This window comes from Dreissena polymorpha, chromosome 1, assembly GCF_020536995.1.
Source record: "Dreissena polymorpha isolate Duluth1 chromosome 1, UMN_Dpol_1.0, whole genome shotgun sequence".
Classification (NCBI taxonomy): Eukaryota; Metazoa; Mollusca; class Bivalvia; order Myida; family Dreissenidae; genus Dreissena; species Dreissena polymorpha.
In genome coordinates, this window is record NC_068355.1 from 112,167,762 (window position 1) to 112,194,422 (window position 26,661).

At 36.6% G+C, this 26,661-nt stretch overlaps 1 protein-coding gene across 1 annotated transcript in view; it reads right to left on the bottom strand.

Annotated features, from left to right (window-relative positions):
• The window catches only part of LOC127844548 (pre-mRNA-processing factor 19-like), a 47,489-nt gene extending 22,352 nt beyond the window's left edge, over nt 1-25,137 (bottom strand). The window contains exons 1-6 of the mRNA XM_052374903.1: nt 25,057-25,137; nt 24,581-24,730; nt 23,881-23,957; nt 16,060-16,117; nt 14,296-14,379; nt 12,876-12,946 (exon numbers count right to left, since the gene is read on the bottom strand). Coding sequence (XP_052230863.1) covers nt 12,876-12,946; nt 14,296-14,379; nt 16,060-16,117; nt 23,881-23,957; nt 24,581-24,730; nt 25,057-25,075 — 459 coding nt within the window. The 5' untranslated portion in view covers nt 25,076-25,137. The remainder of the gene's footprint in view (nt 1-12,875; nt 12,947-14,295; nt 14,380-16,059; nt 16,118-23,880; nt 23,958-24,580; nt 24,731-25,056) is intronic.
• Nucleotides 25,138-26,661: the final 1,524 nt, after the last annotated feature.

The window sequence follows — 26,661 nt, forward strand, 5'->3', positions numbered from 1 at the left end:
CATCATACAAGAGGGCCAAGATGGCCCTAGTTCGCTCACCTGAGAGGAGTCGGTTCATTCAATCTTTACCTTATGTCAAACATGACCTAGATATTGACCAGACAAACATCCTGGTCAAGTTTCATCATTATTGAACCAAAACTCTGGCGTAGGGAGTGTTTTTGTTTTTGTAAGATTTGAAATGGTGACCTTTATTTTGAGTTGACCCCCCAGGTGTTTTTTTTAGAGAAAGGGGAAGACGCTGGACGCTGGGTGAAAGGGGAAAAAGAGTGCGAAAGAGAGATATTAGGGGAAAAAATAAAAACTGTTCATTTCAATGTCTATAACTCATCAAAAGAGACTTGTCTCTGTCCTTTTTGTTCTTATACACATTTAACAGGTATTAAAGTCAAAGTCTTTAATAAAGTTGCAGGTGTAGATCTAATAATGGGAAATGTTTTCAACTATATTTTTGTACTGGGGCTGGGGGACGATGTCAATTTTGTGATTTCAATTTCATGATGAATGGGTTGACGATCTTGATTTGCTACAGTATTGGAAGGGAAAGGAGCGGCAGCTGCCGATTGTCTACTTTCACTTTCACAATGTTCGATGTTGATTACCTCGGAATCCTGCTGGGTTATAACGGTTTTCGATGATTCTTTCTTAAAAAATGCCTCGATGCGTTCAGTATCTTCCGAGTTCGAATGTTTTATTTTGTTTGTGTAAGAACGCTAATTGTGAGACATTTTTTTCTGTTTTCACGTTTATACCTCGGCTTGCACACAGCCCGGATGAAAATTCGACTGGTTTCCGGTAATTAATTGACGAAACACCCTTCTCGCGCAAGACCGGTATCCAGTAAAATAGTCACATGATTATTACGATTAGTTGCCCAGTTTACATGACGTTATTTAAGAGCTATATTTAGAATAACTGGGATTCCCAGATGTTGTGTGTTCGTCTGGAGAGAGAGAGCGCGAATTCGTTGTACATGGTGCAAATTGGATAATTGTCGAATGCCCCAAGGAAAAATAAACATTTCTTTGAGAGAAAATATTATATTTTGGTGAAAAATGATATTTTTGGTGGGGAAATTGTATTTTAAGGGGAAAAATTCTGGTAGGGGAAGACGCCGAATATCGGCGTCACTTTCTTAGTAAAAAAACACCCTGCCCCCCTTACCAAACATCAAACTTTGCTTACAAGGATTTTGTATAATATAATGAAAATTTGGACAATCAAAGGGCAATAATTATGTGATTTTGCTCAACATCAAACTTGACTGAGATCTTTCAGCAACTTTGATAAAGAATGCTTGAGAAATGTGAATGCTAGAGTGTTTACAAACCAAATGTGGACGGACGGACAGCGGACAAAGACCAATCCTAAAACCTCACCTGAGCAATCAGGTGAGCTAAAAAGTGTGTTTCAACGATCTGAGCCATTTTCCAACTTGTCCAAGAAATCAATAAAACCAATCTATTGACTAAGTTTCACGACGATTAGGCAAAAAATGTGACTTCTATAGTGTTCGATCACAAGGTTTCTCTCTATATAGTCACAAAAGGAAAACTGCCCCACCCCCCTGGCAGCCATGTTTATTGACCCATCGGGACCATTTGCGAACTCATCTGGGATATATATAAAACAAATCTATTCACAAAGTTTCATGATGATTGGGCAAAAAATGTGACTTCTAGAGTGTTCACAAGCTTTTTTTACTATATAAATATAAGAAAACTGCACCCCCCCGGGCAGCCATGTTATTCAACTGACCGGAAAGATTTTCCAACTCAACTCTAGTATCAAGAAAACAAATGTTCTGACCAAATTTCATGAAAATTGGGCAAAAAAGGCGACTTCTAGAGAGTTTCACCAAATATGAAGGTTATATCTCAAGGGACATAGAAGTTATGAGCATTTTTCGAAACCTAAACGCAGATTTCGAAACATAAACGCCGACCCTAACTTCAAGGTAAAGGTCACAGGGGTAAAAAATTGTGTGCGTATGGAAAGGCCTTGTCCATATACACATGCATAACAAATATGAAGGTTATATCTCAAGGGACATAGAAGTTAATTATGAGCATTTTTCGAAACCTAAACGCATATTTCGAAACCTAAACGCGGACCCTAAGTTCAAGGTCAGAGGGGTAAAAAATTGTGTGCGTATGGAAAGGCCTTGTCCATATACCCATGCATACCAAGTATGAAGGTTATATCTCAAAGGACATAGAAGTTATGAGCATTTTTCGTAACCTAAACGCAGATTTCGAAACCTAAACGCGGACCCCCGGTTCAACATCAAGGTAACAGGGGTTAAAAAATATTGTGCGTATGGAAAGGCCTTGTCCATATACACATGCATACCAAATATGAAGGTTATATCTCAAGGGACATAGAAGTTAATTATGAGCATTTTTCGAAACCTAAACGCAGATTTCGAAACCTAAACGCGGACCCAAAGATCAAGGTCAAGGTCACAGGGGTAAAAAATTGTGTGCGTATGGAAAGGCCTTGTCCATATACACATGCATACCAAATATGAAGGTTATATCTCAAGGGACATAGAAGCTATGAGCATTTTTCGGAACCTAAACGCAGATTTTGAAACCTAAACGCGGACCATATTTGAAGGTCAAGGTCACAGGGGTAAAAATTTTTGTGCGTATGGAAAGGCCTTGTCCATATACACATGCAAACCAAATATGAAGGTTATATCTGAAGGGACATAGAAGTTATGAGCATTTTTCGAAACCTAAACACAGATTCCGAAACCTAAACGCGGACCCTGAGTTCAAGGTCAAGGTCACAGGGGTTAAAATTTTTAAGGCCTTGTCCGTTTACACATGCATACCAAATAAGAAGGTTATATCTCAAGGGACATAGAAGTAATGAGCATTTTTCGAAACCTAAACGCAGATTTCGAAACCTAAACGCGGACCTTAAGTTCAAGGTCACAGGGGTAAAAAGTTTTGTGCGTTAGGAAAGGCCTTGTCCATATACACATGCATACCAAATATGAAGGTTATAGCTCAAGGGACATAGAAGTTATGAGCATTTTTGGAAACCTAAATGCAAAGTGTGACGGAAAGACCCCCTTTTCTTGGAAAGGGGGCATAAAAACATCCAACCTTGAATAACAATCAACACATAAATGAAACACAACTACACTGTATTATAATGAAAACATTAATACTGTGAAACCATTATATATCGTCAGGCATTAATTTTCGTATATTCCGTCAGTCGACCAATTGACGAATTCAAGATCCTAAGGAACAATTATGTCCCATATTTAAACAAATTAAGACTGAATTACCAAAGGCATGAGGCACTAAAATCCAATGTAATCCACGCATACATACTCTGTCTGTTACGTAATCAAGATAAATCAGGTTTTGACACAAAAGGGTGTAGATTACACAGTGTACTTAACTGACACGTGACATCGCTTTAAAACGCGAAAGCAGTACAGCTGTATCCACTGCGTTGACTTCGTTTAGGTAGAATTGTAATGATAAGCGCTAATTGTTCACAACTTTATTACCCATTGTGTGAATTGTGTTTTTCAGTGTTGTTGCAGAAGATTATACAGCCTCCACGCACCGGATTAGATCCGGATCATAGACAATAAACAAAATTTAAAGATGGTGATGTATATACTTACAGTTTACATTCTCCGCATTGATTACAAATAAATACAGAACATTTTGATTTGTGTTTGGTTGTTTGCGTTTTACTACAATACAGGTGTATAAATAGCTTGTGCTTCGTTTTATGCGCTATCAATCTTTTTAATCATTGACATCTTTTACAAGTTTTACGATACATGCTTCAAATAATTGTTAATTGTAGCAATTGAAAACGTAACAGGTAAAGAGAAATAAGCAATCATGACGATTAGTTCCATCCAATTTTAGGGAAATTGTTTTCAAAAATTCAATTTTATTTTTACGCGATTTCCAGGAATTCCCCAGAAAGCACGTGCTTTGTATCCTATTGCATTTAATCTAATTTAAACTCACTCGTCCATTGGTTGTTACAATTAAATCTTAACTTTGCCCTATGACACCGCTGTCCCATAATGCACTGTTAATTTTAGACTTCCGAAAAATTATTGTACTTAAAGTGATCAAATAATTACCATGCAAAACTCTTGAAACTTTATTGAAAACTGACCAAACAGTTTGCTAACACTAATTTTAACCAATAATCTTCGCACCTTCTCTAATTTGCGCAGATAAAGGTAAGATTGTTATTAATTTGGCCATGATAATAAATGAATAGGACCAATTGGCAACTGGTTTCACTGTTTCAAACCGGGTTTCAAACACTCGTTAACGGTTATTCGGTCCCACTTATCCGCTAATCATAATAATGATACACTAATGGGGGCAAATTACTGATCACCTGATAACAAAAGACTAGCATATTGACAAGTGACAAACAGGCCCCACCTCCTGCAAGTGACTCTCAAGTGTCCTCCCTCTTTCCCCACTACGATTTTTCGCAACCGCGATATATTTCGGACAAACAAATCGGATATTGATTGAAGCATTTTTTTTTCTAAGTCAGGAATTGGCGAATTTAAGTGCTGACAAAAACGTCATTTTTATAAAAATGACGAAATTTCTTGCTGGCGAAAATAAATGATTTCACAGTAATCAAAGGGGAGTAAATACTGTAAACGTAAATGCAATATTTAGAAGAGTTGCCTCGCATGTTACATGACCTTAATTCATGATTGTTTGCAAGCCTTTTTACTATATAAATATAAGGAAAACTGCCCTGTCCCCTTGCAACCATGTTTTTAAACAGAGCGGAACCATTTTCAAACTTAACACACACAAACACTCGTTAACGGTTATTCGGTCCCACTAATCCGCTAATCATAATAATGATACACTAATGGGGGCAAATTACTGATCACCTGATAACAAAAGACTAGCATATTGACAAGTGACAAACAGGCCCCACCTCCTGCAAGTGACTCTCAAGTGTCCTCCCTCTTTCCCCACTACGATTTTTCGCAACCGCGATATATTTCGGACAAACAAATCGGATATTGATTGAAGCATTTTTTTTTCAAAGTCAGGAATTGGCGAATTTAAGTGCTGACAAAAACGTCATTTTTATAAAAATGACGAAATTTCTTGCTGGCGAAAATAAATGATTTCACAGTAATCAAAGGGGAGTAAATACTGTAAACGTAAAGGCAATATTTAGAAGAGTTGCCTCGCATGTTACATGACCTTAATTCATGATTGTTTGCAAGCCTTTTTACTATATAAATATAAGGAAAACTGCCCTGTCCCCTTGCAACCATGTTTTTAAACAGAGCGGAACCATTTTCAAACTTAACTCACATATCTAGGAAACAAAAGTTCTGACAGAATTTAATGAAAATTGGGCCAAAAATGTGACTTCTAGAGTGTTGACATGTTTTCACTATATACATATAGAGAAATATGCCCCGCCCACTGGTGGCCATGTTTTTTCACCTATCTGGACCATTTTCTAACTCATCAGAGAAATCAATAAAACCAATTTTTTGACCAACTTTCATGATGATTGGGCAAAAATTGTGACTTCCAGAGTGTTTACAAGGTTTCTCTATAGCCAAATAAGGAAAACTGCCCCGCCCACTGGCAGCCATATTTTCAACGGACCGTTACCACTTTTGAACTCAACCAATATATCATTAAGACAAACATTTTGACAAAGTTACATGAAGATTGGGCATGAAATGTGATTTCTACAGTGTTTACAAGTTTTTCCTTTTTTTTGACCTAGTGACCTTGTTTTTGACCCAGCACGACCCAGTTTCGAACTCGACCAAGATTTCATTGGGATAAAGCTTCTCACAAAGTTTCATGAAGATCGGACAATAAATGTGGCCTTTAGAGTGTTTACGAACAAATGTTAATGGACGGACGGACATACAACGGACAAAGACCGGTCACAAAGCTCACCTGAGCAATCAGGTGAGCTAAAATTGAGAGGGCAGCACAATTTTATCAACATATCATTATTTAACAAGACTATTGCCAAGCAATATAGTCCCCTACCGGCTCCACCATTGTCAGATTATTATTTGTTTATTTGTTGCCATAGCAATCAGATTTTTGACATAGGAACAAAATGAAATGATGAGCATAATCTCCATATTGGCATCTATCCATGTTTCAAGTTTCTCGAAAAAATATAAAGAACTTTTAAAGTTATCGCAGGATCCAGAAAACCACCATTTTCAGCAGTATTTCTAGTCTATTTGTTGCCATAGCAACCAGAATTTTTGACGTAGGAACAAAATGATATGATGTGCATAATGTCCATATTGCCATCTTTCCATATTTCAAGTTTCATGAAAAAATATTAAGAACGTTTACAGTTATCGCAGGATCCAGAAAAGTGTGACTGACTGACAGACTGAGTGTGACAGACTAACAGACAGACCGACAGAGCGCAAACCATAAGTCCCCTCCGGTGAAAAAGGTAGGGGACAAAAATAAAGAGTCATAGTTTAAATACGTATCTTAGCTTCTCTGCACAGGCTTATCTGGGACAACTCTTTCCCCTGATTATGTTTTTTCACTAAGAAAAAACATCCTTTTAAGAAAAGATACCATTTAAACAGAAATTGTTGTCTCTGATTAGCCTGTGCAGACTGCACAGGCTAATCTGGGACATTATGTTTCACTTTAAGCACATGCATTAAGCCTCATTTTCCTAGAACGAGTCTCATATGTATCTTTATTTTTGGAAAATAGTGTGCCCCTTTAAGATGGTATAATGGATTTATGTTCAACCCTCGCAATGTCTTAATAGTGTGCCCCTTTAAGATGGTATAATGGATTTATGTTCAACCCTCGCAATGTCTTAATAGTGTGCCCCTTTAAGATGGTATAATGGATTTATGTTCAACACTCGCAATGTCTTAATAGTGTGCCCCTTTAAGATGGTATAATGGATTTATGTTCAACCCTCGCAATGTCTTAATAGTGTGCCCCTTTAAGATGGTATAATGGATTTATGTTCAACCCTCGCAATGTCTTTTTGTAGAATCCTCTCTGCAATTTTGGCAAAAAGACGTGAGTCAAGGGAATAAGCGAACAATCAATAAGGACACAGAATCTCTGATATCTGATATATGTCGCATTACAAATGTCATAATAGAAATTTGTATGGAAATATTCTACGCCAACTGAGAGAAGCTAAATGAAGGCATCAATTTGTTTTGCCAGAAAATCTTTAAGCCTTCCAGAATCATTTAACCCATTTCCCCCCAGAAGCCAAGTGAAAATGGCTATATGCAACCCGCATACAATCAGAACAGCCTCACAATTACTGAGATACATGTACTCACAGGCTGTTCAAGCTTTATGCTGTTTGCTGCTGACATCAGCATCTTATGGTTGGAAATGAAGCCTTTCATAAATATTTGAATCTAGTAAGAAAGGTCTTAAATATTATTTGGTTTTCTGAGGGACTACAAAAACTTCAAAGAGCATATTTGAGTTGTAAATGTTTCAGAAACTTTGTAACATTCTTATCTTGACAACAAGAAAAAATATTATTGAATTTAGTTTTATTTCAATCTTATTCATATAGTTACATTTTAGAAAAAAATCTGGTGTTAAACTTTCCTGGTTTTCTGAAATACCGTGACAATCAAGATAATAATGAACTATAATGAGCAAAATTCTATAATAATTGTTATAAGTTTTCACATATTAATTCTATTGTAACAATATAAAAAAATCATTTTTTAATTGTGTAACAATACCTCAACTTGTTCCATCAAGTTCTTAACAGCAGTTTAGAAAATATGTGTTTTTCCATTTCCTTTTGAATAAAACTTTCCAGTTTGCATCAGTCTTATCATATTTCAAAATTATAACACCAAATTATCTACCCTTTAATCAGTCAAGGTGTGACATTGCACTAAGAATTATCAAAGAGCTTCTGGTATGTTGATGTTACATAAAGGAGAGCAAAAATGTATGCAACATAAATTTATAATCACATTTTGCTCATGTTTTATTTACTATTTAGGCCATTCCACACTTTTTTTATGAAATATCAATACAACGTTGGTTTGTATTAATTTAAAAGTTTAATGATGATGATAAGTAATTATTAAGATGATAAGCTAGTACAAAGATAATAACTTATTTTAAAGATAGTAAATCCCAATAAAGATGATAAGTTTTATTAAGATGATATGTTCATTACAAAATATTGAACACATTAAATTAAAAACAAGAGGGCCAAGATGGCCCTAGTTCGCTCACCTGAGAGGAGTCGGTTCATTCAATCTTTACCAAACGTCAAACTTGACCTAGATATTGTCCAGACAAACATCCTGGTCATGTTTCATCATTATTGAACCAAAACTTTGGCATATGGAGTGTTTTTGTTTTTGTAATATTTGACCTGGTGACCTATATTTTGAGTTGACCCCCCCTTACCAAATATCAAACTTTGCTTACAAAAACAAGGGCTGTTTGTAAAACATGCATGCCCCCCATATGGGCTCTACGTTGTAGTGACAGCCATTGTGTGAATATGTTTTTTGGGTCACCGTGACCTTGACCTTTGACCTAGTGACCTGAAAATCAATAGGGGTCATCTGCGAGTCCTGATCAATCTACCTATCAAGTTTCATGATCCTAGGCATAAGCATTCTTCAGTTATCATCCGGAAACCATGTTACTATTTCGGGTCACCGTGACCTTGACCTTTGACCTAGTGACCTGAAAATCAATAGGGGTCATCTGCGAGTCATGATCAATGTACCCATGAAGTTTCATGATCCTAGGCATAAGCGTTCTTGAGTTATCATCCGGAAACCATTTTACTATTTCGGGTCACTGTGACCTTGACCTTTGATATAATGACCTGAAAATCAATAGGGGTCAACTGCGAGTCATGATCAATCTACCTATCAAGTTTCATAATCCTAGGCATAAGGGTTATTGAGTCATCCTTCGGAAACCATTTTACTATTTCGGGTCACCGTGACCTTGACCTTTGACCTTGTGACCTGAAAATCAATAGGGGTCATCTGCGAGTCATTATCAATCTACCTATCAAGTTTCATGATCCTAGGCATAAGTGTTCTTGAGTTATCATCCGAAAACCATTTTACTATTTCGGGTCACCGTGACCTTGACCTTTGACCTAGTGACCTGAAAATCAATAGGGGTCATCTGCGAGTCATTATCAATCTACCTATGAAGTTTCATGATTCTAGGCATAAGCGTTCTTGAGTTATCATCCGGAAACCATTTTACTATTTCGGGTCACCGTGACCTTGACAGCGTGACCTGAAAATCAATAGGGGTCATCTGGGAGTCCTGATCAATCTACCTATCAAGTTTTATGATCCTAGGCATAAGCGTTCTTGAGTTATCATCCGGAAACTATTTTACTATTGCGGGTCACTGTGACCTTGACCTTTGACCTAGTGACCTCAAAATCAATAGGGGTCATCTGCGAGTCATGATCAATGTTCCTATGAAGTTTCATGATCCTAGGCCCAAGCGTTCTTGAGTTATCATCCGGAAACCACCTGGTGGACTGACCGACAGACCGACATACCGACAGACCGACATGAGCAAAGCAATATACCCCCTCTTCTTCGAAAGGGGGCATAATAAATATTATGACCAGGATTCATAAAATCTGAAACAAAATTGTGACCTCTAGAGTGTTTACAAGGATTTTGTATAATATAATGAAAATTTGGACAATCTAAGGGCAATAATTATGGCATTAATTATGTGATATATATAAAACCAATCTTTGTACCAAGTTTCATGATGATTGGGCAAAAAATGTTATTTCTAGAGTGTTCAGAAGCTATTTTTACTATATAAATATAAGAAAACGGCCCCCCCCCCCGCCAGCCATGTGTTTCAACTGACAGGAACCATTTTCGAACTCAACTCTCATATCAAGGAAACAAATGTTCTGACCAAATTTCATGAAAATTGGGCCGAAAATGTGACTTCTAGAGTGTTCACATGTTTCACTATATATATATATATAGAGAACTAGGCCTAAGCGTTCTTGAGTTATCATCCGGAAACCATTTTACTATTTCGGGTCACCGTGACCTTGACCTTTGACCTAGTGACCTCAAAATCAATAGGGGTCATCTGCGAGTCATGATCAATGTACCTATGAAGTTTCATGATCCTAGGCCCAAGCTTTCTTGAGTTATCGTCTGACAACCACCTGGTGGACGGACCGACTGACAGACTGACCGACCGACATGAGCAAAGCAATATACCCCCTCTTCTTTGAAGGGGGGCATAAAAATGCCCCGCCCACTGGCGGCCATGTTTTTTCACCGATCTGGACCATTTTCGAACTCGTCCGAGATATCAATAAAACCAATGTTTTGACCAACTTTCATGATGATTGGGCAAAAATTGTGACTTCTAGAGTGTTTACAAGGTTTCAATATAGCCAAATAGGAAAAACTGCCCCCCCCCCCGGCAGCCATGTTATTCAACAGACCGGAACCATTTTCGAACTCAACTGTCATATCAAGGAATCAAATGTTCTGACCAAATTTCATGAAAATTGGGCCAAAAATGTGACTTCTAGAGTGTTCACATGTTTTCACTATTTACATTTAGAGAAAAATGCCCCGCCCACTGGCGGCCATGTTTTTTCACTGATCTGGACCATTTTCGAACTCATCCGAGATATCAATAAAACCAATGTTTCCACAAATTTTCATGATGAATGGGCAAAAATTGTGACTTCTAGAGTGTTTACAAGGTTTCTCTATAGCCAAATAAGGAAAACTGCCCCCCCCCCACCCCTGGCAGCCATGTTTTTGAACTGACCGGAACCATTTTCAAACTCAACTCTCATATCAAGGAAACAAATGTTCTGACCAAATTTCATGAAAATTGGGCCAAAAATGTGACTTCTAGAGTGTTAACATGTTTCACTATATACACATAGAGAAAAATGCCCCGCCCACTGGCGGCCATGTTTTTTCACCGATCTGGACCATTTTCGAACTCGTCCGAGATATCAATAAAACCAATGTTTTGACCAACTTTCATGATGATTGGGCAAAAATTGTGACTTTAGAGTGTTTACAAGGTTTCTCTATAGCCAAATAAGGAAAACTGCCCCCCTCCCCCTGGCAGCCATGTTATTCAACTGACCAAAACCATTTTCATACTCAACTCTCATATCAAGGAAACAAATGTTCTGACCAAATTTCATGAAAATTGGGCCAAAAAAGTGACTTTTAGAGTGTTGATATGTTTTCACTATATACATATAGAGAAAAATGCCCCGCCCACTGGCGGCCATGTTTTTTCACCGATCTGGACCATTTTCGAACTCATCCGAGATATCAATCAAAGCAATGTTTTGATCAACTTTCATGATGATTGGGCAAAAATTGTGACTTCTAGAGTGTTTACAAGGTTTCTCTATAGCCAACTGCCCCCCCCCCCCGGCAGCCATGTTTTTTAACTGGCCGGAACCATTTTCGAACTCAACTCTCATATCAAGGAAACAAATGTTCTGACCAAATTTCATGAAAATTGGGCCAAAAATGTGACTTCTAGAGAGTTCACATGTTTTCCCTATATACATATATAGAAAAATGCCCCACCCACTGGCGGCCATGTTATTTAACGGACCGGAACCACTTTTGAACTCAACTAACATATCATTAAGGCAAACATTTTGACAAAGTTACATGAAGATTGGGCATGAAATGTGACTTCTACAGTGTTTACAAGTTTTTCCTTTTTTTAGACCTAGTGACCTAGTTTTTGACCCAGCACGACCCAGTTTCCAACTCGACAGAGATTTTATTGGGGCAAAGCTTTTGACCAAGTTTCATAAAGATGGGACAAGAAATGTGGTGTTTACGAGCAAATGTTTACGGACGGACGGACATACGACGGACAAAGACCGGTCAGAAAAGCTCACCTGAGCAATCAGGTGAGCTAAAAAATTCAATTTAGAAATGTTCTGAGTAAGTTCTGACACAATGATGTGAAAAAAATGTGATTTAACTAAAGCTGCATGAGAAAAACTACCTTGCCTAATGTCAGCCATGTTTTTCAATGGACTGGAACTGTATCTCCTTTTTATATGCACATTTTTTAGAGCAGCTGTCATGAAGATTTTGAAAAGAAGAGACTTCTGGAGTGTTCTCAAACTTTTCATTTAATTTGACCTAGTAAACTTTTTTTGACCGAACATGACTCAGTTTCAAACTGGGTTGAGATTTCATATGGACTAATGTTCTAACCAAGTTTCATAAAGATTGTGGAATAAATGTGGCCTTTTTGTTCCGACCATTTCTCTCTTTTCCATGACCTTAAATTTCACCTAGCAACCATGTTTTTGATCCCAGGTGAGACATTTTAAAACACTGTCAAAATATCATTGGGACAAATATTCTGACAAAGTTTTACGAAGATTGGGCACTAATATTGGCCTCTTAAAGTGTTAAGAGGGTCACAAGATATTTTTGTTTCTACGACCTATTTTTTTTATCCACACGCGATCTAGTGTCTGACTGTGTTGTGTTCTTCATGAGACAAATCAAACTTGTTTCTTAAATCTTACATAATGACCTAGCTTTTAAGCCCACATGATCCACTATGGAACCCCAATGAGATTATATTTGGCAAATGTTCTGACCAAGTTTATTGAAGATTGGGCAATTAATGTCGCCTCTAGAGATTACTGGTACACAATATAATTTTGATGATGCACAACAAACAATCACAAAATGCGCTCACACTTATATGTGGAACCTTATGAGAATAGTTTTATTAAGCATGTTATCAATCAATTAAAGAAATAGAATACGCTGGTAAGAGGAAGTGAACACTTACCGGTTGGGGTGCAGAAGGAGCCGCATAGCTACCAGCTGTGATACCAGCCTGTGGCTTCAGAGTGGCCAGAGCTGAAAATGATGACAGAGATGGAGTTTAGCAAGGCCTGGCTAGCTGATGGTCCCTTTGTATGACAGTGGTGTCAATTTTCCCAAATTTAGGTCTGGGGTCTTGGCCCGTAGGAACCCGATGGGAATAAAAGGCAGAGCCTCCCCCCAGAGCCTTTACTAATTGTCCTTTTTTTATAGTCTTTCCAATTGCAATTTCTGGTGAATACAATTTGAAATATTATAAACCACACCTTCCGTATCACTGCACATGTATTTGTCATTCTATTTTTTCTATAAAGGACTTCTAGAATAAATTATAATCAACGAAAGAATCTGTTCCTGACAACGACAGTTCAAAAAAATTTACTTGAAATAAAATGTGCATATTGTTTGACTGCAGAAAATGAAAACCAGTACATAGAGCAAATACGTAATTAATATACAATTTTGTTGACAGAATGCTTTACAATAGCATAGTTTATGGGTATAAAAAAAAACAAATTAATCATCACCTTATAATTTCAATCGATAATCGACAGAAAGGTGTAACATCATCAACATAGAACTAATTATTTAATAATCATCCTTAAATTCAGATCAATAGTCGGTAGAAACATTGATTTTTGTCCTTCTTTATAAAGTACCCGTAAAAGGTACTTTCCCAATTAAGGAAAAACTACATAATTTCCAATTTCCATCTGAAAAATTCCCAAGAGAGGAAAATGTCGTCAATTTTTTTCTAAAATAGTATTATCTGCAAGTTAACAAATAACATGAGCACAGAAACTGAATATTGCAAGCCCAAATGCATTTAAATTATATATTGAAGTGATTGATGCAAATTATGCTAAACAATTGATAATACCCATATTTCTCAATCTGAAGAGTCGCAAATTGCTCTTATGGGGAACGACAGAGCGAGCCCTGCTGAAAATTTGCAGACGCAGGCAATATTCTTTGGGTCTCCTTTAGGGACACCTACTTTTTAAAAGTAAGAAGTCCCATGACTCCTGTTTTAAAATGCAAGTGGGACCCCTGTCTGAATTGGGAATTTTGAGACTCGATTTGGGAAACAGATATATTTGCAATTGAGAATATGACCACATACTGGCTCTAAAAACAGCCCCCCCCGGGCCTGCTCTGCCATTGGCCAAATAAACCAATGGCCACAAATTGGAAATTTTGGCCCAATAATTTTCCATTTGGCTACAATTTTTTCTACCTTAAATTTGGCTTTAGAAAATTTTGAGCCAGTGGGAGTTCTGCCTCTCTCCACCAAAAAGTCCTGATACCAAATTATATCAATGAATGCAGTCAACATTATCAAGGCAGATAAGTCACAGTTATATTTGAAATAGACCATCCCATACCTTCTCTGGCTGCAGTGACTTCCTTGGTCAACCTAGCGATTACACGACAAGCAGCGTCATGCTGGTACAGGGCATGGGAGAGCTCTGAAATAACAACAATCTTTGATCCTTTACCACTTAGATACGTATTTTCACGAATTTATGGTTTCCTTAAAAAATTTTTTTTAAATAAAGACCATTCTTACCAGATTAAAGTTTTAAAGGCTTTATTTCCAACCGTTAGATACTGATGAGTATCAAACATCATAAAACCTGAACAGACTGGGTGTTACTCGCAGGTTGTTCTGGTTTTATGCTGTTTGCACATAGCCATTTTAACTCTGCTTCTGAGAGTTATAGGGTTTAGTAGCTAGTTGCAAATGAGAATATGATTAATGAGACTGTGGCAGACTCGTTAGCCTTACACTATTTACAAAAAGCTTGCTGCGCTGTACAAGACTGTTACAACTTGGTGGTCGCGCTGAGAGTTATTACTGGCAAGATGCTCTTTTAAAATAACTTGGGCTGAATAGAGAAATCTGCTATAACACAGACCTGAAACTTTACACTGAAAATGACTCAACACGTTAAAGTATTTCAGAGGGATAGTTGGAGGGCAGGGCTTTTTATCAGGAAATTTGGAAGAGGCCCTAGCCTCTCAAATTGGGAATTTCATGCGCGATAACTGCTCATTTTGGGAAGACCGTGTCTTTAAAAATCATTGTGCAGAAGAATTAAAAGACACATTGTGGTGCATTCTTAATCATATTAGAGCTCATTGCTTTTAATTTGGGAGAAGCCCAATATGTCTTATTAAAAAAAAAATAATAATAATTATTTCAATTTTGGGGAAAAAATGACCTTATTTTCAATTGGGAAGCAGTCAAATTTCGGCCTCTGTTATATAAGAATGAAAAGCCCTGGAGGGAAAAACTGTTCGGTAAGTCAAAACAATTTAAAAGGCCAGACCCCCTGCAGAGGGTTGAACCTTGTTTGTTGGTAGGGTAAGGATGACATATCGAGCCTTGTAATACAACATTGTCATACCCAACATTGATTTTCAGCAATTAGTTTAAACTTATTTATTTTAGCTCGATTACATAGAAAGCCTAAGGCTTATTTGAAACGCTCTTGAGTCTGTTTTCTGGGACTAGAACCAGTACTTGGTGTCTATAGGGTAAATCTAAATAATACTCCACAGTGGGGATCAAACCCATGAAAAAGATCACTAGGCAGACACCATATCCACTACATCACTGTGACCTCTTTCAGCATTTGACATCAACCATGCCATAAACTGTCTCATTTGTTCAGAGATAAGACAAACTATTAAAGCTCTCAGAAGTTAAACAAGAGATGTGTTTGTCAGAAACACAATGCCCCCTATTGTGCCGCTCTGAAATAAAATTTGAATATAGCATTTGGCAGGTTTAGAAATTATCTCCCTTTTAAAGCTTAGTACTTCCCTTTGATTGTGTTTTTTGAATTTTGACCTTGAAGGATGACGTTTAACTTGATCTTTCACCACTCAAAATGTGCAGCTTCATGAGATACACATGCATGCCAAATATTAAATTGCTATCTTCAATATAAATGTTAAAGTTTTCGGACAGAAACACAGACACACAGACAGACAGACAAATGGACTGACAGTTAAACTGCTATATGCCACCCTACTGGGGGCATAAAAAACAACATACTTATTTCAGATCTTTAATGCCCAAGCTTTTAAAGAAAACTCTTACGTTTAGACAATATGTTTTATAAAAGGTAAACAATGAATACCTTGCCGAGCTGTCTGCAGTTGCTGTCTTAGTGTAAAACTGTGCAACATTACTGCATCCTGAAAATAAAATCAACAATTATCAATGTAAACAAGTATTTACAACTTCACACTAACAAATATATGCATAAACTTAAGGCATATTTTAGCAGAACTTTTTTTATATATTTATGTAACCATCAGCACATGTACTTTCCTTAAGATGATTATTTCCTTGACACAAATTTCTATGCATAACCAGGCCTTTTTCTGCCTATTTTGGGAAAGAGAACCTAGCAATATTGGGATTTTTCAAGTCACAAAATCTTCCAAATTGGGAAGAATTTTCATCAACAAAAGCATTATTTGGGAAATTATTTTTCTGATTTTTTCTTATTAAATCTATGTTTTCATCATTACTTAGGTATTGCCCAAAAATGCTAAGAAAAGTATTAAACTGTTTTTTTCAGATTCTGTGATAACCATACATTGACTGGCGGTAGTATTTCCCCAGAAAACATTCAGTTTTTGTGTGCCTTTCGAGTAAATTTTTCGTATTTTACTTCGAAATTACTTAGAATTATGCGACATTTTTTTAGACTGGGTCCTTTTTCCGTATTTTTTTACCAAATTTATTCTTTCGAACCACAGTAACGTTTAAATGAAATTAAAGTGAAACCAGTCCACATTTCTTTACTAACGATATCGATTCTCAACCAATTTACAATATTTAATATGTACACATGGTTATCAACGTTGGATACACACCTGACACTTCTGAATAAACCAGAACTTCAATATTTAAAAGCTAATTCTGACAAAAATGACCAAAATCAAAATGTGTCTTTAAGAATTGCGTAGACACAACCGGCCGCCATTTTGTCTAAAGTGTCAAGATCGCAGAATTGCATTATGGATGCATGACGTTCTTCGGGGCAAATTGCATTATGGAACACTAAATACGATGACGTTTTACGGGGTTTTCCCATTGCACGCTAAAACAGGGCCCCCCAATTATTTAAAACATGGTACCTACTGGGAAACGCATTTTTCGGCTTTGATGATTTGGGTCGAAAATTGGGATTTTTTTTTGAGAATTGGGAAAAAATATCCATATTTGGCATTGGGAATGGGTTCGACTATCGGACCCGTGAGATAGGCAGAATAAGGCCTGATAACTCACTTTGAAATCAACTTTATTGTTAAAAATATGTCAAAAATGTAAACAATTAAACTCCTCTAAAGACAAAACTCTTTGTCCCAAGTTTAAATTTAAGTTACACATAAAACAAGAGCACCGCATAGCAGGTGCCAGCGCTCAGCTGTTGGTGCAGTTTTGAAAGCTTGTCAGAAGTGACCTAGACCTTTGACCTAGTGACATAAAAATGGGTGTGGCATGTAGAACTCATCAAGGTGCATCTACATATAAAGTTTCAAAGTTGTATGTGGAAGCAATTTGATTTTTGAGCGTATGTTAAGGTTTTAGCAAGACGCAGATGGCGATCTGGCTATGACAATACCTCGGGGTTTCTCCGAAAACAGCCGAGCTAATAAAATTATTTGTAAATCATGTTTAACACTTCCAATAGAAGAAATTAAGACTGCTAGAAATACAAAGCTGAAACTTATAACAAAACTACATTAACAGTGTTTTTTTCACCTTTGGGGAAAAGCTGGCAGGGTCTTTCTGATAAGGAATTTTATGTCAAATGGGAATTATTGCAGATAAGCATGATTACGCATTTTACTTCAACTTTTTTATTATTATTAAATTATGTTCAACATTAGTTTAAAGCAAAGTAATGTAAGCTTTACAAAAAATAATTTTACATTACAAGGGGAATATAAAGGCAATTGTTTGGTGGAAAATATATACTTTATGAGCACATAAATAGGGTGGAAGATCACAACACATTGGCTTTTAATGTGGTTTTCAATTTTGAAAGGATATTTAATGAGCAAGCTTTGCTTGGACTGGACTCAAGAGCTCCATACAAGATGCGTTTCTGCCTATTTATGTATTGGAAAATTTAATTTTTAAATAAAGTTTAAGTACTATGTGAATATTATATGCAAGAAAGACTAAATAAATACAGATACAACATGTGTAAGTTGAATATTTTAAAGAAAGTCTGTGCATTTCATCATTTAAAATTAATTATTTTTGCATTTAAGTAATAACAAATAATAATATTTATAGATTAAACACACCATGTACTCTGTCATTTTTCTATGGAAATGAAAAAATACTCCTCAATATTCTTTAATACCCGCTATGGCTGAAACAGAGGAGTAAAATACCGTTTAGACCAAATCCTTATCTGTTGCGCTGCTTGGACTGCCAGACTAATGGGGATTACCAAACCTACGCACATTCCATTTTATGTCCATAACAGATAATTTACATGATGAATAACCAGTTTGCAAAATTCCCCTATCGCCTGATCGCCAATGCGATGAAATCTCGGCTCTGACGATAGAAAAATTGAATATATATCGCCTGAATTGCGATGAAAAAAAATCAGAGAAAATAAACAAATAAATAATCAAAATACGCATTTCAGGTGTAAATTCTTAGTGACACCGCTTGGTTACTTCCCTTAGTTTTCTATTATTAGTGATCTCCCTTAGATGTTATAGAGTTTAAAGTCTGGCTCGCGTATTAAAAATGTCGTAATACTTTTGGTAAACTGAACTTGAATTCTACGCCGATAAATGAAACAATAGTGCGAATTTTTGTTTTTAAATTAAGTAAAACGGTTGAATGTATTATTAATAGCTTTGAAATTATTAAATAACCGTAACAGTGTAACACTTCAATATTTGTAAACACATGTCATAAAGTCGCCGATGACGCTTTTAAAATATTGGTTTATTATCATGATCGACTGATGTAAAAGCTTATCAAGTCAACTAGCATACATGGGCATTCACTCCAAACAATAAAGGCTTGATCAAAAGATGAAAGCGAGTGTCATTTTGCCGACAGTTTTGATAGTTTTCTGTTCTGGAAACGCGATTAGTAAACGGCCTTGCAGGCGGAGTAAAAGGGTACATTAACATTGATAGTAACCAATGAGAATGCGCGCAGTGTATATACATAAGCAGTTCTTTACCTAAGCGATGAAATGACATCATTATGGACATGTATTTACATACAAAAAGTTAACACGCGCAACACATTCCCAACAGTAAATATAAATACGATTTGCTCTAGGGTGTTATACTGCAGGCTGTCAAGTGACCTTTTTTCAAAAAGTAGGAAAAAATAGGAACTACTTTTGCAAGAAAAGTAGGAAAAAGTAGGAAAAAGTAGGAACTTTTCCCTCAAAAGTAGGAATAAATAATACTTATTTTTTGACACAGGTCCAGGAAACATAGCTTGAAACAGAGCAGGAGTGCCATCACATGTTCTGTATGGATACCCACTTGAAGCTACCTTAAGGGCCCAGAAGATTTCAGCCTTTTGTACCTGTTCCTTGTGTGATGGATGTACTTGCATACAGATAGATTTATCCCCACAACCCTGAGAGCTGCTTGGCTTTTGGGCACTTCCAAACAAACGCTTTTGTGAATTATCATGCATGTATTTCATGTTTTCCTTGTGTTTTTATCCATCTGCATGACTTATAAGTTGATTAGCACCAGAATTACTACAAGATGGACTTCATTCAGACAGTACAATATCTTGCAAACTCATTGCCGGTATCTCTCTTGCACCATGATCCCAGTGTTTTTCCACTGTTGTCCAACTTTTCCATCCATGAAGGGTTAAACTTTGTTTTCCCACTAGAAATTTTAGCACTTATAGTGTATCTATGATAATTAAGTTTCAAGCAAAGCTACCCTGATAAAGAAGTATACATGTAATTAGATGCTGTTCATTTTGGTGTATCATCAAATAAGTGGTTAGAGGTCTTCTGTGTATCGATATCAAAATGGTAATTATATTGTGCATGTTATATCCTTAAGCAGAAGACCAAATTTATTTAGCGATACACCAACTTGTTGTACAAGATTAATACTAGTATATAAAGCAGTGTAAATGCTCTGCTACAGCTACATTGTGAAACCTTTAAATTGACAATAGGGTGCAGTTATAATGACTTAAGTTACATTCAAAATGACTGGTCATTGCAGAGCAGATTATGCAACTGGAGATAGGACCTTATCACCTGACATCTTTTATGACAGCATTGATTGGGCAATGAAACAGTTGCACTACATTGTTTATTCCAGTTTCAAATAATGGCTTTTACATTATTGATGACTTTGCGGGAGTGTAATAATGCCGTTTAATGATTTTAATACTTCGCTTTAACACCTTGAAGTTACCTCACTAGCTATGGCATCATTAGACAAGAATTGTGTTTGTCCGAAACACAATGCCCACTATTGCGCAGCTTTGAAATAAAATTTAAATATATCATTTGGCAGGTTTAGAAATTATCTCCCTTTTAAAGCTTATTACTTCCCTTGGATTGTATTTTTTAACTTTTGACCTTGAAGGATGACCTTCACCTTTCACCACTCAAAATGTGCAGCTTCATGAGATACACATGCATGCAAAATATCAAGTTGCTATCTTCAATATTGCAAAAGTTATGGCCCATATCAGGGCTCCGCCGTGAGGGCGACATCTTCGCCCGAGACATAATAATGTCGCCCTTAATTTACATGAAGGAGAAGTTGACTTCGCCTTCTTTTTTTTCAACAGCGACGTTTTTTCTCTCCACTTTTTCATCTAAAAATTCTCTATTTTCACATGTCATAAAGTCACCGATGACGCTTGTTATGTTATCAGTTTATTATCACAGCAAAAGATCGACTGCTGTGAAAGCTTATCCTGGCAACTAGCATACATGGGCATTCACATGGGCAAACAATAACGGTTTACATCAAAAGATCAAAGCGAGTGTCATTTCGCCGACAGTTTTGATAGTTCTCTGTTCTGCAAGCGCAATTAGTACACGCCTTGCAGGCGGAGTTAAGCGGTACATTAACATCGATAGTTACCAATGAGAACGCGCGCATTGTATATACATATGCAGTAGTTTACAGTAGTAGTCAAAAAAGTTTACACGCGCAACACATTCCCAACAGTAAATATGAATACGATTTATTCTAGTATGTTCTACTGTTTACTTGTTTCGTGTTTCAAAACTCTTAAACACAAATTACCCAGTCGATGTGCAATTTATTTTGTCAGACATTAATTCATAACCATATAAACGAAAACTAACAACTCATCTGGCAAACTGTAGTGCTAATTTCCATAATTTTATCTACCGTATCCATATGTAAACGACTTTATTTTATATCCCGCAACCTCATTGACCATTCGATAATTACAGGTTTTTGGCAGACGGCACGGTTAAAGAAAGTGGGAAAAATAATTAAAGAAAAACAAAATTGATCAAAGGTCTATTTATTACGTAGATCCACTAGGCACTACTGTAAAAGTCCAGCGAGTTTTGTCAGTTTGTTAATCCACCGATAATTACGAGTAACACCCATCTTATATAAACTGAAATCACAGTTCATTTTTATACTAACAAGTCCTAACACAACACAATAGACATTGAGAAAACACATTTCCTCGATTAGATATAAATTATCCGAGTAGAATAAAATTGCTACGCCATGACCTTTGACATTGCAAATGGCAGACGTATTGTAACATTAAACCCGCATTCAATTCAAAGCTGGCGATTCAAATTACAAGTGATTCAATAATGGAGAAAGCATAAACTGGATTTAACAAACAAGTACATGTTATAAGGTTTGTTAAACCAGATAACAACAAGGAACATTTGGATTATAAAATGAAACAGGTAAGGCATTATCAAGAGTACATATTTCGGATAAGTATAAAATTCGGATAAACAGTAATAGATATACTATATGTCCTATGCATTAAGATTGTGTTTTGTTAAGACTCGTTTTTAGCACAATTTGGTGACTTCATGATGCGAAGAATTTCCAATTGCATGGGTACTTGACCCGTTCCCAATTGGGTGAAAAAGATCACTGACTAATTATCATGTACATTATGATGTATATAGGGTTTGGATTGTCATTGTATTAAAAAAGTACTGTTTATTTTTATGATGCACATGGAAATCACAAGTTTTATTTGTATGAATTGATTTATGTGACTTAATATGTAAGGATTTATTGAATTTGAAAATAGTATTTGTTTGTCATTGATGATGATACTAAGGCTTCGTGTAATGAGGGGTATAAAACAAGCGAAGATTTTATTAAACGCCGAACAGAAATAACTTCTCCTTCTAGTGGCCTCACTTCTCCCTAATTTCAGCTCAGGGAGAAGTCACTTCTCCCTCAAGTTTGAACCTAGGCTGAGCCCTGCCATATTAAAGTTTTCGGACGGACACACACACACACAGACAGACAAACGGACTGACAGTACAACTGCAATATGCCACCCTACCGGGAGCATAAAAATGTATCAGGGCATTTAGGCTCTGTGCATTTATCTTTAATTACTAAACATGATGTACCTATGATATAAATAGAACATCATATCCGTTGTCATAGAATACAGAATTTATTACATTATATTTGTAAATGATGAAAACTCGGCAAAGCATCAGTTTTATCTTTTTTCCAATAACTTGTGTAATAAATTCCATATTACATAACCACTCATACAATACATGTATCTCTATATCTCTACATTCCAAACAGCAATATCATGTAAACATGCATAAGGTTTGGTCAAATTGTTGTCAATGGAAACAAAATAAAACTGGAATAAACAATTGGTTCCCTCAGCTCTTGCATCACTGGGAACTGTGTAAGGTAGTGAAGTCTGCAGTGTACAAATGCTAAGGAAGTAAACAAGGCACTATTGTTACTTAAAAAAAAAACTTGTCAATAGTTTTAAAAGTTACATAAGAAATAAATATTTATGCTCCTGAAGAGGTGCTAGCAGACAGTCAGCATGGGTTGTCAGGTCTCATCTAGATGAATGCACATTAACAGGGATACAGTCATGCCATAGATTCATTCATCCTGCAAGTTTACTAAATAAACTCTTTAAAAAAAAAATATTCTCCATTGAAAATGAAAAAGTAGGAATAGTAGGAAGATTTGGTAAAAAAATAGGAAAAAGTAGGATCCTCATGAAAAAGTAGGAAATAGTAGGAAAAAGTATGACCGCTTGACAGCCTGATACTGTTAACTTGTTTCGTGTTTTAAAACTCTTTAAAAATAATCCCCCCGTTGATGCGCAATTTATTTTGAATTCATAACCATACACACGTAAACTAACTCACCCGTGCAAAGTGCCAATGTATCCATACGTAGCCGACTTTATTTTATATCCCTCTTAGTGTATTATGTAAGTAAATGCATACAAATAAAAAATATTTTTCAAAATATAGTGATCAATTAAATCAAAACACTTGAACTCATGAGCCCTGGTGTTTATCGATACCCGTGAGCACTGGTTTTGTATTTTTACTGGTAACTACTTGCTGCCGAGAATTACACTTTTATTGTACTGCTAAAGCCAATAATTTTTTAACTGAAACTGAAACCTACGACGGAATAAAAGTTTGAAACCTGGAATACTGATTTGTTTACAATCTTACGGTTACCCCGCAAATGCAATCTATATATAACGACTGTGTTCGTCCTTTCATGATAATGTCATTGTAAATTAATTCATTTTTTTTTTCTGGCTATGAAAATGACATTTTTGAAGTTTCATAGCAATATTGGCTAAGAAGACAAAAAGTGAGTTTTGCAGACTGTGAATAACTATTATTTGGTAGATGATAATTTAATTATCCACTTTAAAAGAGCAATCAACTTACCCATTCATCTTGCAATGCCTTCAAGATCACAGGAATACTGGTAAAAGACGGTGGTCTTGGCTTAACAAGGGGTGAGGCTGTAACAAGTGAACATATGTGCATGTTTTCTACTTATCTGCATAAACATTCCCTCAGAAAAGAAATCAAATTTTTTAATGTTGGACCGTTTAACAGGGCTTTTTTTTCTGTGAGAATGGCCATTTTTCACAATTTTGGGAAATGTGCGACTCAAATTGTCACAATTTCAAGAAGTTTGTGACTCTTATTTTCAAAATTTTAGAAAGTTTGCAATTCATATTTTCACAATTTTGAACAGCTCGCGACTCATTTTTTCACATGAGAGGGGGGGGGGGGTGCCAAGGCCGTTTCACAAGACAGGAAAAATGACTTGATAAGTTATAGTTGAATTGTAAAATGAACATTGACGATAATTCCTTTTTGAACATGATTTCATAACAAACAAAGAATGGTTTTAGTGTGCAACATGCATACTTTCTTTCACAGAAAGAATAACTTTAGAATAACTCTACTGTATTAAACAGGAAAACATTTTTGTGAATAATAGAGCTGTCATTAATGGCCATTGAAATGTTGCAAAGTCAAGGACAGACACAAATGTGTGCCTTTTCAGCCTACATAATTTCGCAAATTGAAATGTATGTATAGTCAAGCATGTTAAGATCATGCCTTGCTAACTCACTTTTAACCTCAAGAAGCATCTCAATCGAGAGACTGTCACCAGTGACTGGGTCTTGGCCATGATCCTTAATGTATTTTTCAATGAGACGCCGCTCAAAAATGTGGCCAGAGTTGGGGCTGATCACTGGGTGCTCTGGAACCTCGTTACTGACTGAAATTACATTGAAATACTGTGACAGTGAATTGAAATCATATCATCAACGTTAACAGGTAGATTTAAGTAAGTACAATCCTTAAAGTTATCTCCACTGTATTTTGTGTCGTATCTCATTATCCTTGTACAACTTTTGTTTTGGTTCAAAAACAGAGAATAGAAGACGCCGGTTAATTACTACATAATCAATTTCTGGATTATATTTATTCAAATGTTTTGCATTTATATAAGTTAAAAACAGAAGTAGTCATGCTTGATTAATATATTTATTATATGCCATTTGCTTAACGAAATAAACATAAATATTCGAAAACCACACGCACTCGCACAGCAAAGCGCCATTTTGAATAAGTCACGTGATCAATTCTTGTCGTTATCGTCCTGTGTGCTATTGTCGGCGAATATATTCTTCGGTCGGTAGGACAAGGGCAAAAAATCGAACCAAAATGTTACACATTTCAGTTTTAAAACGAACGGAAATAGGTTGTTTAATAGTTTAATAAATTATTTTAACGTTGAACATGATTAATTTGTAAACAAACCAACAAAAGATATAGCGTTTATTATTTACAGTTAAGCATATAATTAAAAAAATGTGATTGAGCAACCTATTATCATTTTGGCAGAACCAACTAACTTCAGGTGAGTTACTGTTGTCTCTGAACATAAGATGGAGGATGCAGCTCTCACACAGGGACTAGACCTGATTCTTCCAAAATCGACAAAGATAGTGCTTTTTGGTTGGGGAGGGGGGGGGGCACACGGATCTTACGGCCTCTTTCCTTACAAAGCAGGAGAATCAACGTGGACATAATCCAGTGCTCCGCTCCTATGAACGACAGGGAAGAGCACGAGAAGACTAAATTTTACAATAGACTGTCAACCTGACTGTCATAAAAGACAGACCAAAGAGAAACATCATTATTCTAATGAGTGACTTCAACGCCAAGATCGACAGTGACAACCGATGATATGAGGAGATTATTGGGAAGCAAGGGTTAGGCGAGATGATCGACGACGGAGAGAGATTCATCGAACAATGCGCCACAAGTAACCCGGTCATAGGAGGAAGTGTTTTCCATCACAAACGGATACACAAGGCAACATTGGTGTCATCAGACCTGTCAACGGAGACCAGATCGATCACATGTGAATCGCAAGGAAGTTTCGTCGCTCTTTTTAGGATGTACGTGTCAATTGAAGAAAAGACGTGGCTTTGGGCAATCATCTTTTTGTCGCTAGATTGAAACCGAAGCTGATGAAGAGTTGGACAGGATGGCCCAGCCAGCACCAACGTTACAACACTGCTAAAAGACACCTGGAAGAAAGAAGAGTTCCACGCCCCTTTCTCCAACAAGTTCCAGGTCCTAGAGGAGCTGCTTGAAGAAGAGACGATACAGCAGAAGTGGCAGAAAGTGAAAGTAGCAGTGACCTCAACATGCAAAGAAGTTTCGGGCTCCAAGTCGAACACCCACGTGGAGTGGATACCAGAAGAGACGCTTCAGAAATCTGAAGAAAGACGGGAAAAGAAAGCAAGTGTCAACAACAGCAGAACACGAGCCGCAAAAGTGAAAGTACAAGAAGAGAACAGCAAAGCAACTAGGAGCGTCAAGCGAAGTATTTGAGCAGACAAGCGGAACTACTTAAAGACGGTTGCAACAGAGCTTTCAACAGAGGCGGGATAGGCAGCCTATCAGAACAGAACTAATAATCTGAACTCCATCACCAAGAGATTAGCATGAAAGTTTGCCAAGCCAGAGAGGCCAGTACAATACAAATTTCGTGGCGTACGGTTTGATGGAAGGGCACAAGAAAATGTGGAGTTAGCACTTCCAGGAGCTACTTAACAGGCCATCTCCTACGAACCAATTGGAGATTCCGCCAGCTACACGCGATCTGCTAAACTAGTGCTGCAATCTCAAGAAGAA